Below are 17,830 nucleotides of genomic sequence, written 5' to 3'. Positions count from 1 at the left end.
AGGTTGCTTTTATTAAGTGTCCTATCAAGAGAAAAAATGATCATGACAGGAACTGTTAGCAATGGTTTTTTAGACTTTCGGACACAGGAACATTGCCACCAAGGATGGAATGATTAAAATCAGGAGTGAGGGGAGAAGTGCAGGTTTAGAGGGTTATTCTGGTGAGGTTAGGGCAACATTCCTAATACAAAACTGCAAAGGTAATTTCCACTGAGGATTAATGAACTTTTTTGCTGCTGATACATGAGGACAAAGTCCATTTTATGCGAAGCTACCCCCGGGCGAGGTGACCGTCTCCTTTAAGAGGAGAATCAACGGATCATGTGTGGCTGCAGGAAACTAGCAAACAGGGAGCGGCGCAGGAGGAGCGAAGGGAAGGGCGCAGTGCCGGCGGAGAGAGGGGGCGGGGCGGAGAGAGGGGGAGGGGCGGAGAGAGGGGGAGGGGCGGAGAGAGGGGAGGGGCGGAGAGAGGGGGAGGGGCGGAGAGAGGGGGGCGGAGAGAGGGGGAGGGGCGGTGTGAAGGCGGAGAGAGGGGGGGAGGGGCGGAGTGAAGGCGGAGAGAGAGGGGGAGGGGCGGAGAGAGAGGGGGAGGGGCGGAGTGAAGGCGGAGAGAGAGGGGGAGGGGTGGAGAGAGAGGGGAGGGGTGGAGAGAGAGGGGGAGGGGCGGAGTGAAGGCGGAGAGAGAGGGGGAGGGGCGGAGAGAGAGGGGGAGGGGCGGAGAGAGAGGGGGAGGGGCGGAGAGAGGGGGGCGGAGAGAGGGGGGGCGGAGAGAGGGGGAGGGGCGGAGTGAAGGCGGAGAGAGAGGGGGAGGGGCGGAGAGAGGGAGCGGGGCGGAGAGAGGGAGAGGGGCGGAGGGAGGGGGGAGGGGCGGAGAGAGGGGGCGGAGGGAGGGGGAGGGGCGGGGAGAGAGGGGGCGGGGCGGAGAGAGAGGGGGGGCGGAGAGAGGGAGGGGCGGAGAGAGAGGGCGGGGCGGAGAGAGGGGGGGCGGAGAGAGAGGGCGGGGCGGAGAGAGGGAGGGGCGGAGAGAGGGAGGGGCGGAGAGAGAGGGAGGGGCGGGAGAGAGGGGGGGGGGCGAGAGAGAGGGGGGCGGAGAGAGAGGGCGGGGCGGAGAGAGGGGGGCGGAGAGAGAGGGCGGGGCGGAGAGAGGGGGGGCGGGAGAGAGAGGGCGGGGCGGAGAGAGGGAGGGGCGGAGAGAGGGAGGGGCGGAGAGAGAGGGCGGGGCGGAGAGAGAGGGCGGGGCGGAGAGAGGGGGGGGGGCGGAGAGAGGGAGGGGCGGAGAGAGGGAGGGGGCGGAGAGAGAGGGAGGGGCGCAGTGAAGGGAGAGAGACGGAGGGAGGGGCGCAGTGCCGGCGGGGTTGGAGAGAGGGAGAAGGAGGGGCGCAGTGCCGGCGGAACGGTGGCGCTCCGGGAGCCGGGCTCCGCGATCCTCCTCCTCCACTCTCCGGGAAGTGGGACTCAGTCCATGATCGCTCCGGCGGATCTGCCGCTTCCTTCACCATGTGCAGCCGCTGATACCGAAACCATGGAGCTTTTCCAAGCCAAGGACCATTACATCGTGCAGAGCGGCGACAAGGCGCTGTGGTGCAGCCGAAAGGACGGCTCTCTGCAAGTCAGACCCGGTGAGAGTACCCCCGGCTGCCCTTTACCTGAACCACCTTCCTGCTTCTTCCCCCCCCCCCCCCCCCACAACACACTCTCTGCTTCTCTTCCCCCCCCCCCCCCACAACACTCTCTCTGCTTCTCTTCTCCCCCCCCCACAACACACTCTCTGCTTCTCTTCCCCCCCCCACAACACACTCTCTGCTTCTCTTCCCCCCCCCACAACACACTCTCTGCTTCTCTTCCCCCCCCCCACAACACTCTCTCTGCTCTTCCCCCCCCCCACAACACTCTCTCTGCTTCTCTTCCTCCCCCCACAACACTCTCTCTGCTTCTCTTCCTCCCCCCACAACACACACTCTGCTTCTCTTCCCCCCCCCCCACAACACACTCTCTGCTTCTCTTCCCCCGCCCCACAACACACTCTCTGCTTCTCTTCCCCCCCCACAACACTCTCTCTGCTTCTCTTCCCCCCCCACAACACACTCTCTGCTTCTCTTCCCCCCCCACAACACACTCTCTGCTTCTCTTCCCCCCCCACAACACTCTCTCTGCTTCTCTCCCCCCCCCACAACACACTCTCTGCTTCTCTCTCTTCCCCCCCAACACACTCTCTGCTTCTCTTCCCCCCCCTCCCCACAACACTCTCTCTGCTTCTCCCCCCACAACACACACACTGCTTTCCCTGTGCTCACTGCCTCTGCATCCTGACCCGCTCTGCTTCTCTCACTCCTTTTGTTTTTGCTCTCTGGCTTTCTCTCCTTTCCCTCTGCTTCCAATGGGTGTGTTTCAGAAGGTTAACTCCAGCATGAACTTGTGCTGCTCACAATTTCAATAAAACAGGGAGATAGATAAAGACTCTTTGAACAAGAGGAGTTTGCATCTTCATTGTGGACAGAACAGCTGTTCAGAGCAAGCCAGGTATTTGGGAGTTAATCGATATCTACCCCCTGCTTTTTTTGTGTGTCCCCGAATATATCGCATTGGATGTTTGATGACTTTGCTATGATTAAGTATTGCTGGTGGGTATTCGTGAGCAGAACCGAATGCTGTAATTTTATTGACTGCTGAAAATCTGTCAACCTGCTCTTGTATTATACTAAATTTAACAACCTGAGTTATTTATTAAATTAAATTTAAGCACCATTTCCATGTGAAAAGATGCATAATCTGCATATTTTGCCTGCAACTTTAAGAAATTTCCAGTCTGTGTTGGACTACGAAGAGATATTTCTCAATGTTGTGTATTTCTGTTCTTTGATAATATCATTGGTCTCCCTTAGTTAATGTTATTTTAAACTATTGGTAAAGGTGCTCAACTAAATAGTGTACATGTGAGAAGAAGTAACAAATATAAGTGTAAATGTAGGTGCTTTTCTGTTGAAGTGCATTCAAATACTTAATGTTTAAATCTGTTCATATTTTCACATCGATGTACTGTTGCTAGAAAGGCAAATTTTTCAGTTTATTAAAGAGTTATTATTGTACTTGAAATACAAAAGTCTTGGAATGATTTGAAGTAAACAGTAAATGCTATCTTTTTTGCTATCAGGGGTTTCTGGCAAAGGAAGGATTATTTCTTGGCATCACTTCGAAACAATTTCGATTTAATATTCTCTGTTCTCATGTCTTATCTATGTTTTCAACTGTAGTTGAATTTCTTTTGAATTTGCTAGCTAGCAAGTGAACTCTGAAGAGAAAATTGAAAATATCTGCAGAGTAGACTTTTTCATATTGGAATGTTAATGCAGTGCTGTAGATTTTCCCCGTGGAATGAGCAAAGCATTTTATTATAACTGGTGATCATAGTCACACATTTGCAGTGAGGTTGTGTGTATGCTGCTTCCTCACCAGATATTTTTGAACAGAAAAATTTGGACCTGAGAATTCTAAGTTTTCAGTTTGACCCACTCTTAAACAGTACATAGAATGTTAAATCAAGAGATCAGGCTCACTTTCAATGTTGTCATTTTGTAACTGACTACCCTTCAGTGATGTGAACAGCTGAGTGTTTTAGTTCTGTTGAAGAGAAATATTATTTGCTTTTAAGGAGAGAAAACAGCAAGTGTTGGAACTCTTGAGCTTAAAGGGCAAAACGCTAGGACACCACAAATCTCAATGACGAAAATGAGTTCATAGTTTTGTTGCAGACTGTGTTCCTTTTGAAACAGTTCTGATAAAGGAACAATCCCTGAATTTTAGACTACTTGTTTCATTTTTGACACTGACACTGTTGAGCTGTGCTGTTTTGTTTCCCTGTAGCATGCTACAGCTACATTATGTAATGGTTTCCTCTACCACCAGGGGTGTGCCCTTGTTCCCCATCTAGCATTGAGCACATACTGTATGGGAGTGAGCAGGTTACAGCTCGCAGCTATTGTCCGGTGGAGTGCTCTCCAACCAGTGAAGTACAATATATCTGGCAATAACTTCAATCTGAACAATTTAGACAAAGAGCTTGTGTAGTAACTTATTTCTTCAGTCCTCTAAAAAAGATAACTTCTGTTCTCTGCTTTGCTTGTGGGCAGACAGTGTTGTGTGCTGATTTTCACTCAATGAAAGTGAAAATATTGAAGATTGCTTTGATTATAAGAATGCATTGTTTAAAATTCTAAAGCTTTCCATTTTGTAAAGTGTTTAAACCATACACTATTGTTAGTTCTTGTTCAATTTTCAGAAGGGTTGGTGCCAAGAACTATTTTCCCAAAGGTAAATTGCAATCCACCTATGGGATTGCTATGACATCAGAGGAGGAAGCTCATGAAGTGTTGCTATGTAGGTGTGTCTGTGTTGGTAACCAGAAGTCTCAATGTAGTCATGCAAAGTTGGTTAGTTTTTTTTATTTCAGCCATCTGTTTGTGAGCCAGTTTTCTTTTTAAGCATGTGTTTTGAGGAACATTTTACATTAAACCAGTGGATGATTGAGCAAAATGTCATTCAATCTGTGAAGGAATGCCCAAAGTATTTTCATTCTGGCACAACTCACAAATAACAGGCTTCACACATTCTTTTTGTTCAGTGCAAAAGAAGTTGACATTTTTGCATTTGATTGCTGTGTCTCACCTTCTCCAATTGAGTGTATCTCAATCTCTTAAATTTAAAACTAAGCTTTGTTGAAAGTTCCATGGGAAAGCTAGTACTGCAGCATATGAGAGCTGTGTTCCCTGGACAGGCTATGACATTGAATCATGGTCCTGTGATTGATCCTATGTACCGTTAGGATCTATTTACATTTTAGTGTTGGATTGATGACTTGCTTAGCTTTGGTTTTGCTAGTAATCAGAGGAGCTGGAGAATTCATGAATTTAGTTGGGCATGGGATTTTCTTTTCCCCTTATGGGTCAGAGTTGCTTTGTGGGTATGGAGAAGAGTTGCATGCACTAATTCTGTGGCATATCCATGGTAGCAGACTCTGAAGGAATAGCTAGGGAATTAAAGATTCCACTGAGCAGTTCCTCTATGCTTGAAGTTCTCTAAAAGTCATCTTCTGAATGAGAATTCTGATGAAATTAGGTAAAATACTTTGTTGGAAAAATCAGACTAAAATATTTTGTTGGTTTTTTTTACCCTCCTGACTAATCATTCAGTTTATCCCATACCTAACTCTCACCTTCAACAAACTCTCTCTCTCGCTCAAACATTTCTCTGACCCTCCACCAAAGACCTTGACCTGACATACTCTCTGGGACCTGACCCACCCAGCCCTGCCCCTGCCAGACTTGATTTACTCCCACCCATCCTTCCCTGTGCTGAACAGTATTATGTACCAGGCCCCTGGCACCCTACGTAATGAGCAGCTGACACCCTAAACTCTCACTTACCTTGTGTACTTTTGGTTTGACAGCTGTTAAAGTGGCTGTCTGATATTTCTGAAACTTTAAAAGGATCAGAAAACAGCACCTGACTCCTCTGAAAGGGAGCATAGTTTGCCTCTCTGTTTTGACTGTCCTGTCATAGTGCAGAACTCTACATTTGTAAAAGAGCCCTGATTGGTGTATCCTCTTGGAAATGTGGAACAACTCACTCCATTTGGAATGGGGGGAAAAGCCACGGGAGGGCTCGAGTGGCAATAACTTCAGTCTCATGTTCAGCTGAGGAAAGTGTCTCCTGAAGGAAATAAAACAAACGCTGGGATGGCTCAGCAGGTCGGGCATCATCTGGAGTGGGTAATAATTAACAAGGCAGGTCAATGACTTACTTTTCCTGAAGGCTTTGGTTGCTTGTCTTAAAAATTCAAGTTCTGTGTTGGGACTGAATAGTGTCTTCTATGTATTTTGGACAAATCATTTGTCCAAAATTGCCATAGTTTATCTCGATGTAGTGGTCTTCATTGAACCCTACAAATTTCCAAATTCTTAGGTGGACTGCAGAATGGTATCTATATAATAATTTGATTTGATATCTTTTCCTGTAACTGTATAATAAATGCTGTGACTTGGCCTTGATGACTGACAGGGACTTGGAATCCTACAGCGAGTAACTCACCAGGCTCCTCAAAGTCTGCCCACCATCTGCAAGGCACAAGGCAGGAATGTGATGGAAAACTCCCCACTCGCTGGGGTGGGGGCAGCTCCAACAAAACTCAAAACCTGATGCCATCCAGGACAAAGCAGTTGCCTTGAATAAATACTGGATCTGTAAACACTGAGTCCCTTCGCCATTGTTTGTCACTGCGTGCAAATTTCCCTCCAAGCGACTTGTCGTCTTGGCTTGGAAATGTATTGCCATTTCTTCACTGTTGCTGGGTTGTATGTAATGGCGGTGTGGGTCTCCCGCGCCAAGTGGACTGCAGTAGTTCAAAAAGGCAGCTCAGCACCTTAGGAACAATTAGGGATGTATGCCTGAAGGATCATGAGCTTTACCTTGTGTTTAATGTTATATTTTGATTGATGGGCACCGAGTAAATGGAGATGGCATAGCTTCACTGCTGATAATCCACCCAGAACATCCAAAGGAAGTGTGGCATGAGTACTTTTATCATTGGTTCTTTGACATTTCAGTGAAAATACCCTTTCATTTCTCAAGGTATCATTGGCTGGAAAAATGAGTGACTTGGGGGCAGGGAGAGAAAGAAACTATCCTTGACTACATTGACAGTGTTCCACTGAAGTAGACACACTTTTTGTACTCCAATTATGAAAGATTCTGGCAATATTTCGGAGAGCCCAAGGCCTCAGTTAACTAAGGGAATGTGCCTCTGCATTTATGGTATTCACATTATTTCTGTTGATAAGCTACATCTACGATAAGATATCACCAAGGATTGTTTTTACTGGTTTAAATATATTTTAGTGATTTTGAGCTTCTAATTATAATAAAATGTTGAGGGGATCGAATTGGATCTCCAAGTGCAAGAGCATTTCAAAGGGATGGTTTGTTTTGGAGCACTGTTAGAGCACAGAGCTGAACCTGCGAGACAGCAGTGATTTGCAGCCCCACATTCATTACAGTTCATTTGCCTCACTACAAACATGTGCTGCATTGGAATCTTGTGACACAGTTGATTGGCAACATGAAAAAGAATTAACATTAAATACCTAATGTAGTTTGTTTCCAAATAGGTGTCAATACTGAGGCACCCTGCACAGAGATATGAAGCATTGGGTACCACCACAAATGTAATATTCAATGAAGTGGAAATTAACAAACTTCATTTCCTGTTTTAAAAAAAACTTTGCCCTTTAAAGGAACTTCCTTGGATATGATATGCTTAATCTTGAACCTATTGGTTATCCACATGCTGTGTACGTTTTGCTCATGACATGCCACATGTGATGGGAAATTGTTAGTTATATGATGTTTTTTACAAATTATTTTTCTCAGCATGGTGATTAAATTGAGGATTTTGTTGGAAGAATGGGGGGAGAATATGTTGACCAATACAGCAATTGTAAACAATGAAAATTGTGAATATCGGTTTAAAGGGAAAAGTAACTTTTTTAATTACTGTACTCGCCCATTGCTCTTCACATCCCTCTTGTTACAGACAAGTGATCACTTGCTTTAAATTCTGGCACAAGGCTGTTAGAATCACAGTGCAGTTCCTTTGATAGAACATAGCTGAACCAGAGTGGCCAGGAATGTCGCAGGCTTGACTTGATCTATGATGTGTAGCTATTCTAAACCTGTGTCTGGTAGAGGCTACAACTGATTTGAATGTTTTTGTTGTTACCTTTGGTAGGATCTGTCTTTGAGGGTGTTGATTATTCTGCAATGTCTTGTTGAGGCATCATGTGAAATGAGTTCAGTGGCTCTATGGCACAGTGATTGTGTCCCTACCTCTGGACCAGAAGATCTCGGTTCAAGACTCGCCTGTGCCAAAGGTGTGTCATAACATCTCTTTTTCAGGTTGTTTTTAAACCCCTCACCAATGATTATCGGTGGAACTAATGTAACAGCTCATTAAAGTAGTGGGCAGAAGAGCCAATTAAGCTTTTTCCTACTTGCTGAATTTGAAATTGGAAAGTGGAAAGCATCTGTTTAAGGATCTAAAGGAATTGGTTTCCAATCTGCTTTATTTGGATTTGCAGCAAGTTTTGAGAAGACCTTCATCCATCTCGTTCCAACTAATTTGATACAATGCTCATGGATAATGAGGCACTTAAGTCCCCAAAACCTGATCAGGTGTACCCGAGAACTCGGTGGGAAGCTAGAGAAGTGATTGCTGGGCCTCTTGCTGAGATATTTGTATCATCGATAGTCACAGGTGAGGTGCCGGAAGACTGGAGGTTGGCTAACGTGGTGTCACTGTTTAAGAAGGGTGATAAGGAAAAGCCAAGGAACTATAGACCAGTGAGCCTGAGGTGGTGGGTAAGTTGTTGGAGGGAATCCTGAGGGACAGGATGTACATGTATTTGGAATGGCAAGGACTGATTCGGGATAGTCGACATGGCTTTTTGCGTGGGAAATCATGTCTCTCAAACTTCATTGAGTTTTTTTGAAGAAGTAACAAAGAAGATGAGGGCAGAGCAGTAGATGTGATCTATATGGACTTCAGTAAGGTGTTCAACAAGGTTCCCCATGGAAGACTGATTAGCAAGGTTAGGTCTCATGGAATATAGGAAGAACTAGCCATTTGGATACAGAACTGGCTCAAAGGTAGAAGACAGAGGATGGTGGTGGACGGTTGTTTTTCAGACTGGAGGCCTGTGACTAGTGCCACAAGGATCGGTGCTGGGCCGTCTACCTTTTGTCATTTACATAAATGATTTGGATGCAAGCATAAGAGGTACAGTTAGTATGTTTGCAGATGACACCAAAATTGGAAGTGTAATGGACAATGAAGAGGGTTACCTCAGATTACAACCGGATCTTGACCAAATGGCCAATGGGCCGAGAAGTGGCAGATGGAGTTTAATTCAGATAAATGTGAGGTGCTGCATTTTGGGAAAGCAAATCTTAGCAGGACTTACACAGTTAATGCTAAGGCCCTAGGGAGTGTTGCTGAACAAAGAGACCTTGGAGTGCAGGTTCATAGCTCCTTGAAAGTGAAGTCGCAGGTAGATAGGATAGTGAAGAAGGCAATTGGTATGCTTTCCTTTATTGGTCAGAGTATTGGGTACAGGAGTTGGGAGGTCATGTAGTGGCTGTCCAGGACATTGGTTAGGCCACTGTTGGAATATTGTGTGCAATTCTGGTCTCCTTCCTATCAGAAAGATGTTGTGAAACTTGAAAGGGTTCAGAAAAGATTTACAAGGATGTTGCCAGGATCGGACCTACAGGGAGAGGCTGAACAGGCTGGGTCTGTTTTCCCTGGAGTGTTGGAGGCTGAGGGGTGACCTTAGAGGTTTATAAAATTGAGGGGCATGGATAGGATAAATAGGCAAAGTCTTTTCCCTGGGATTGGGGGAGTCCAGAACTAGAGGGCATAGGTTTAGGGTGAGGGGAAAGATAGAAAAGAGACCTAAGGGGCAACTTTTTCATGCAGAGGGTGGTATGTGTATGGAATGAGCTGCCAGAGGATGTGGTGGAGGCTGGTACAATTGTAACGTTGAAGAGACATTTGGATGGGTATATGAATAGGAAGGGTTTGGAGGCATATGGGCCAGGTGCTGGCAGGTAGGACTAGATTGGGTTGGGATATCTGGTCGGCATGGACGGGTTGGACTGAAGGGTCTATTTCCATGCTGTACATCTCTATGACTCTGTGTTTAAGAGTTCCCCATTGGCTCATGGGTAGAACCAGTGCCCAACCTGACAGACAATGATAGCTTTGATTTCCTGTCTGTGGTGAAGTGGATTTTGATTGGGCTGTTCCAGGGTAACAACAGCAAGGGTATCTTCTGCTCAGCCATTACCTTCATTTGTATTGACTACATGTAGAACACACATTTAGAGGGAGGGTGAGTTGTTTTGAAGAGGGTGAATGGAGGAGCATGTGTGAACAGGACCAGTGGTTGAAAGACTCTTGTTTTTCTCTATTATTGAGTTTTGAGGCTGCTGGGAGCTGCCCTAACTTAATCTGGGCAGACCGTTCGTGCTGCTATGCCATTAACTGCCCTACTGTCTAGTAGCTGTTTCTGGTGAGGTATTGGTCTGGGGTACCAGAAACTCCTGATGCTATTGTGGATCTCAACAGCAGAGAATACCTCAGTGTTCTGTTATTGAATCACAAGGTCCAAGTCATTGTTCATTTGCAATCTTGCTCAGAAGTCAAAGAATATCAAGCAGTGTGGGCAAGCCTCTGGTGAGAATGGGTTATATTTATCTATAATGTCTCAGTAATTCAATAGCCCGTTGATGCTCCCTGTCCAAACTTGTCTAGGAAGAATAGACAGAGTACCTGAGAGTTGCTGCAATCTGAATGCACCACACTCTTGTGTAAAGGGAGGAAGAAACCAGGATCATCTTGTTTTTGTCGCATTTGGGCAGAAAGCAGGAGAGTGGGACCATCCAGAGACCTCTCTTACCTGTACAGACACTGACTTGAATGATCCCTGTACTTTTTTTGACTTGGACAAAGTGGATCCTGAATAGAAAAGGCCTAATGAGTTTGGCAAGGTGGGAACCAAGGCATCTATTTCAAGAGTTTCATCAGAGGACTTTGAAAACCTCACTTTGCAGACATAAACTTTGACTGGGGTCCATTTTGTGAGCAGCTATCTTGTGATAAGGGGCTGGCTGTTTGGAGCTATGTGACAAAAAAATTACAGAATTCTGACCTGCCACCTTAAATCAAGAAAGATGCCATGTAATGTTGGAACTAAAACTTAAATTAGTTGGGCCATCTTCATATACCTCATTGATATCTTAGGCTTCTTTTTGTTCGGATTTCAGTCCGAAGTCATCTTTTGTGAGATCCTTGCCCTGAGACACGTTGTTTTATTCCTTGCCCCAGAATTGAAGAATTTCGGAGTGTGAAGACCTTGCTGTTGTCAAAAAAGCCAAACCAAACCTATCATGGAAGTTTAAATCCTGTTCTATTATTGCAGAACATTGTTTAAACAGTGATCCCTGGATCCTGTCGGATTTTGGAAGGGGGCAGTAAAAATACTGCTGCTGCTTTGAGAGCAATCCTAGTTCTTCTCACTCTGCTGCAAATGTTCTCCTAAGGATTTATCCAATCGTCTTTTGAAGGCTACTGTTGAATCTTGCAGACAATGCCTTCCAAATCTTGACACTTTGTCCTGATTTTATTTCCTTATGTTCCATTTTTTTGTGTGAATGACCTTTGAACTTGTACCCTTGAGTTTTTTGATCCTTTAGACATGAAGTAAATAAAGGAAACTACTTTCCATTCTAAACACTTTGTGGTTTTAAATTGCTAATCAAATATCATTCGCTCTATCTGTTCAAAGGACAGCCCTTGACTCTTTTTGCATAATTAATTCCTCATCCCTGAAACCTTGGTGGTAAATCTAATTTGTAATCTCTCCAGAGCTGAAGCTTCAGGTTCTTGAATGTGGCTGAAACAAAATGATGCTGAGAGACTGAGGAAATTAAACCAATTAATCTTAGTAAGAGTTGGTGCTTGAGCAGTTAACATTCAATTGTAGAATCCCTGCAGGCCAGCAAGTCCATATCGACCCTCTGAAGAGTAACCCACCCACACCCATTCTACTAAGTTTACCCATAACTAATGCATCTAACTTAAACGTCCCTGAACACTTTGAACAATTTAGCATGGCCAGTTCATCTAACCTGCACATCTTTGGACGTGATTGATCAATCAGCTTGGACCACATGACCTACATCTGTGTTGAAGGAGGTGACTAAAAGAAAGTGAATGCATTGGTTATCTTTAAGATTCTATCTATTCTGGTAAGGTTCCTACAAATTAGCAAACGTGGCCCCACTATTTAAGAAGTGGGGAAGATAAAAAATGATAAACCCCGTTTGTTTGGTCCACGTGAGTGATGGGGGGAAATGTTACAATCTATTTTGAAAGACGTGATAATTGAACATTTAGAAAAGATCAGTGAAATTGGACAAAGTCAACAAACTTGTTGAATTTTGAGGATATTACTTCTAGTATTGATTAAAGGAGAACCAGAGGTGGTTGTGTATTTGGATTTTCAGAAGGCTTATTCTAAGGTCTCTCAAAGGAGTTTGGTAAATTAAACTAAACATGGCGCATGGATCAATGGTAATATATTAGTATGGATTGAGGATTGGTTGGCAGCCAAATCAGGGAGTAGGAATAAATGGATCAATCTCAGAATAGCAGGCCGTTATGATTTGGGGCACTGCAAATATCAGTTAGGTCCACATTGTTCACAGTGTATGTACACAATTTGAATGTAGAGATCAATTTGTAAAATTTCAAAATTTGCTGATGACTGAATGCATTGGGAGTGTAAGTTGAAAGATTTAGTGACTTCAGGATAGGGGAGGTGAATGCTCTAGAACATAGATGGAAAATGTGAATAAGTGTCAAGTTATTCATTTGGGTAACAAGAAAGCACAAAGGAAGAATATTTCCTAACAAGTGAGAGGTTTGGAAGCGCAGGGGTCCAAAGGGATTTGAGTGTTCATGGTCATGACTCATTGAAAGCTGCTATGTAATCACAGCAAGCAATTAGGTGAATTGGCCGTGCTAAATTGCCCATAGTGTTCAAGGATATGTAGATTAGGTGCATTAGTCAGGGGTAAATATAGAATAATGGGGTAGGGGAATGGATCTGGGTAGGTTACTCTTCAGAGGATTGGTGTGAAGCCTTTGGGCCAAAGGACCTGTTTCCACACTCTGTTTTCTTAATTTGTAGAATCATAGAATCCTGAGTGTTTCCCATTATTGCAAGAGTTTTTCAAAACCGAACTGAAGACTTAGTGCAACTGTATGCAGGCTTGATGAGACCTTACTTGGTGTAATATGTACCATTTTGGCCTCCTGTATCTAAGAGTATATTTGTCTTGGAAATAGTGCATTTGAGCCTCGCCACACTAATCCCTGTGATGTGGAATTGACTTAGAGAGAGATGAGGAAACAGGGTCTGTGTTCCTTAGTCTTGAAGAATGTGATATGACTTTGAAAATTCTTACTAGGTGTGACAGGTTGGATGTAATGAGGTGTTTTCCCTGGCTGGTGACTGAAGCACCAGGGGATATAGAATGCTGGTGCAGAAAAGGTATTGATAGTTAAGATTAAATTACCAGAATGGGAGAATGGCTGAACAATAGTGTATTTAACCACCAGACTTGAAAGAGCAGACAGTCCCACTGTGGTGGGGGATGGGGAAAGAGAATACAGAGAAATCTCAATTATCTGAAGGACACGGGCGGGGAGTATTTCATTCGGTTAATTGAATGCTGGATAACACAGTTTAGCCAAGCTTGTCATCTTGCTGGTTAATCCAGTACTTGGACAATCAAATGTCAGGTAATCAAGGTTCCTCTGTACACGGTGACAGACAATGTAACAAAAGGAAGAAATGGGGAGTTGGTTGACAATAATTGAATTGAATGGTCTATTCTTGTTCCTGCCCGCTTCATGCAAGATTGAAGGTTGGAACTCTGAGAACATATTCCTAAGAACAACAGTTTATGGAGTATGTCTGTTTCCGAAAGGAACCAAATGAATCCGTGTAACTTTGTTAAAATAATCTTCTGCTTCATCAAAGATCTTCTGTCTATTAGAAAGTCGCATTGGGGATCGTGCAATGTTCAGCGCCATTCACTCCTAAGGTACTGAATCGGTCCATGTTCCACTGCAACAAAGTCTGGATAAAATCCAGATTTGGCTGCAACATGGTAGGTAACATTTGCCCAATATTACCAGCCAGTGACCACCTCCAACAACCAGAAACTAGTCATATAAGCACTGTGGTTAAAGAGCAGGTCAGAGGCTTGGAATACTGCAGCGAGTAAGTCCCCTCCTGACTCCCTGAAGCCTGTTCCGTCTGTAGGGTGCAAGTCAGAGTCTGGTGGAATATTCCCCTGGATGAGTCCATCTCGAAGGGCAAGGGCACCAGCTACATGGGAACACCCTCGCCTGCAAATTTTCCATGAAGTCACTTGCCATCATGACTTGGAAATACATTTGCTGTTCCTTTACTATTACTGGGTCAAAATCCTGGAATTCCCTCCCTCTGGGAATTGTGGGTCAACCTACAGAACATTGTTTTTACCTATCACTGCAGATGCTGGAAACCAGATTCTGGATTAGTGGTGCTGGAAGAGCACATCCGAGCTGCCTGAACTGCTGTGCTGTCCCAGCACCACTAATCCAGAACCTATCCAACATGTCTTGAACCAGTTCGAGAAGCTAGCTCACCATCTTAAGGGCAGATAAGGATAGGCAATCAGTCCCATATTAATAAAAAAAAAGTTTACTTAAAGTTAATGTTAGATGTTAGGCTATAATTTGTTGTCAGAGTATCACTGAGGATTATGGTGCTCACTGCCTGAAGCAGTGGTGGCATTTACACGATGACAGACATGCTATTTAATTCGGAAGTCTCTGCTGCTGCCTGCGTTGTGGTGGTTAGCAGTTTCTCAAAAATAGCATCCTGAATGTCTGCTTCAAGGTTATTCTGGCCATTGTGGTGTTAATTACTGCCAAAGCAGTTGCTCTGAAGATTGTGCGGGGTCTTATTATTTGAGGCTTTGTAAGTTGAGAAATTAAACCTTCCTTTCTTCCTCTTGTCCTTACTCTGATCTACCCTTCTCCCTTTACCCCTCCTATTTTGCTATTAAATTTAGATGAAGTTTTTTTTGTTGGTCCGAATATTGAGTATAAGAGTTGGGAGCTCACTTTGTGGCTGTACAGGGCATTGGTTAGGCCATTTTTGGAATATTTTGTGCAATTCTGGTCGTCTCTAGGAAGGATGTTGTGAAACATGAAAGGGTTCAGAAAGGATTTACAAGGATGTTGCCAGGATTGGAGGATTTGAGCTAGAGGGAGAGGCTGAACAGGCTGGGACTGTTTTCCCTGGAGTGTCAAAGGCTGAGGGGTGACCTTATAAAATCAGAAGGGGCATGGAGATGGTAAAAAGACAAGGTATTTCCCTGGGGTGGGGGAGTCCAGAATTAGATGGCATAGATTTAATGTGAAAGGGGAAAGATTTAAAGTTGCCCCTTAGGTTCCCTTTTTTTTTCATGCAGAGGGTGGTGCGTGTATCAAATGAGCTGCCAGAGGAAGTGGTGGAGGCTGGTACAATTACAACATTTAAAGGTGACTGGATGGGTATAAGAATAGGAAAGATTTAGATGGATATGGGCCAAATACTGGCAAATGGGACGAGATTAATTTAGGATATCTGGTTGGCATGGACGAGTTGGATCAAAGGATCTGTTTCTGTGCTGTACGTTTGACTCTTGAGTTACGATTTGTGAATTTGCTTTTTATTTCGCCATCCTTGGATCTGTTTGAAGGGAAGCGCTGTTACTTGCTCTCCTTTCTCTGATCCCAGATTGTCACAGAGAAAACTATCTGTTGGGTTCAAACTCAACCAAGGCTGAGCTTATATTCCTGTTATAGTAAATTGTAGACCAGTGAATTAGCTTCTTAAAAAGAAATTCTGGAGGCCAAGAAAGTGACAGATGCTGTATGAAATTGACGTAATGGTATTGTAATTTTATATTTCATTGTATGTTCTGAAACGAGCCTTCTACCGTGACCCTTCCAACAATTCTTTTTAAAAAAATACCCTAGTGAGGTGAAGTCTACTTGCTTGACATAATGTAAAGATGTATGATGGAAATAGTTTGATCTTTAGACTGGTACAGACTCAGGAGGTGCAGTTCTACTTTGGTAGGGGTAGGATAGATACCAATAAATTGTCTGAATCTTTTGAACAAAAATTCAGCTTAAGAGGTGTTGGGATTATTTATCATTGAAATATTGCTCATTTTGTTTCCTCCAGAGTTGATTTCTCCCTGCCCTACCCCACTGAATTAAGTTGGTTAATTTTACAATTTATTTACCTCATTAGGGCCATTTCGATTTGGGACATGTCCAACTACACACCCTATGAAATTTTTTCAGAAGTGTGCTTTCAACTGAGTTGATGCAGCAGCCTTTATGCACAAAACTAGGCCCCACTATTTGAATTAACAGTCACTGCTGTGAGCCAAGGGCAAGCAATTACACTGCAAGTTTAAGAAAGAAAGTGCAAATAGTTATTGTACATCAATAGTAAGAGTGAGGCATGGGATGGTGTGAAGAGTTAGATTTCTGAACAAGTAAGCGAAGGCTTGAAAGACTGTCATACAGTAATGCATGTTTTTCGAGTTCTTAGAGGAAGTGATCAAGTTAAATAAAGGAAGGGCTGTTGATGTCATATACATAGACTTTAGTACGGTATTTGATAAGGTTCCCCATTGTAGACTAATGGAGAAAGTGAAGTCACATGATGTGCAGGGTCTTCTAGCTAGGTGTATAAAGAACTGGTTGAGCAACAGGAGACAGTAGTAGTTGAAGGGAGTTTCTCAAAATGGAGAAAGGTGACCAGTGGGGTTCCACAGGGGTCAGTATTGGGGCCACTGTTTGTATTATACATAAATGATCTAGAAGAGGGCACTGTTGGTATGATCAGCAAGTTTGCAGATGACATGAAGATTGGTGGAGTAGCAGAAAGCATAAGGGACTGTCAGAGAATACAGGAGGATATAAATAGACTGGAGAATTAGGCGGAAAAGTAGCAGATGGCTTTCAATCCAGACAGATGTGAGGTGATGCATTTAGGCAAGTCTAATTCTAGAGCGAATTATACAATGAATGGAAGAGCCATGGGAAAAGTTGATGGGCAGAGAATTCTGGGAATTCAGGTCCATTGTACCCTGAAGGTTGCTGCACAGGTGGATAGAGTGGTCAAGGAAGCATCTTGTATGCTTGCCTTCATTGGACAGGATATTGAGTACAAGAGCTGACAAGTCATGTTAAAATTGTACAAGACATTGGTTCAGCCGCATTTAGACTACTGTGTGTACAGTTCTGATTGCCACATTACCAAAAGGATGGATATGCTTTGGAGAAAAGGTTTACGAGGATGTTGCCTGGTATGGAAGGTGCTAGCTATGAAGAGAGGTTGAGTAGGTTAGGTTTATTTTCACTAGAGAAAAGGACATTGCGGGGGGGGACCTTATTGATGTTTACAAAATCATGAAAGGTATGGACAGGGTGGATAGAGACAAGCTTTTTCCCAGGGTGAAGGATTCAATAACGAGAGTATGTTTTCAAGGTGAGAGGTAGAAAGCTTAAGGGGGATACACGCTGCAGTACTTCATACAGAGTGGTGGGCGTTGCCAGCAGAGGTGGTAGAGGCAGGCACGGTAGATTCATTTAAGATGCGTCTGGACAGATGCATGACCAGGTGGGGAGCAGGGGGATACAAGTGCTTACGAATTGACTGACAGGTTTAGACAGTACATTTGGATCGGCTCAGGCTTGGAGGGCTGTTCCTGGGCAGTAAATTTTCTTTGTTCTTTTTCTTTGAAAAGCAATGCTCCACCACCACCTGTGTTTTAGGAGCACTTGAATGGCAATCTTTAATTGGTCAGATCTTTACAAATGGACCAGTAGTGCATGGTCAGCTCTTCAAAACTTGGGAAAAGTCATACAAGACATCAAGAAATTCAACATTACTGTAGTTCCTACACAAAATAAATGCACCATATGTCTTCAGGATGTTTTCTTTTAAAGGGAGTCGATGCAAAATTTTAACATCAGGAACAGATTTGATCTACTTGTTTTTGAAATGGCAGTCTTTATCAGACTGTTTTCTTATCGTATATTCCCTCCATTTTGCTGACTTTTTCTTCCAGAATGTCTTCATGCTGTGACTATTCTTCA

General features: G+C 44.0%; 1 protein-coding gene across 1 annotated transcript in view; it reads left to right on the top strand.

The window, feature by feature from the left end:
• The first annotated feature begins 1,360 nt into the window (after positions 1–1,360).
• The window catches only part of inpp5f (inositol polyphosphate-5-phosphatase F), a 209,877-nt gene continuing 193,407 nt past the window's right edge, over positions 1,361–17,830 (top strand). Inside the window, exon 1 of the mRNA XM_060842076.1 lies at positions 1,361–1,619. Coding sequence (XP_060698059.1) covers positions 1,463–1,619 — 157 coding nt within the window. The 5' untranslated portion in view covers positions 1,361–1,462. The remainder of the gene's footprint in view (positions 1,620–17,830) is intronic.

Source organism: Hemiscyllium ocellatum, chromosome 22 (assembly GCF_020745735.1).
Source record: "Hemiscyllium ocellatum isolate sHemOce1 chromosome 22, sHemOce1.pat.X.cur, whole genome shotgun sequence".
Taxonomy (NCBI): domain Eukaryota; kingdom Metazoa; phylum Chordata; class Chondrichthyes; order Orectolobiformes; family Hemiscylliidae; genus Hemiscyllium; species Hemiscyllium ocellatum.
Note: the sequence above shows the minus strand (reverse complement) of the source record. Positions and strands in the feature narration are given on the sequence as shown.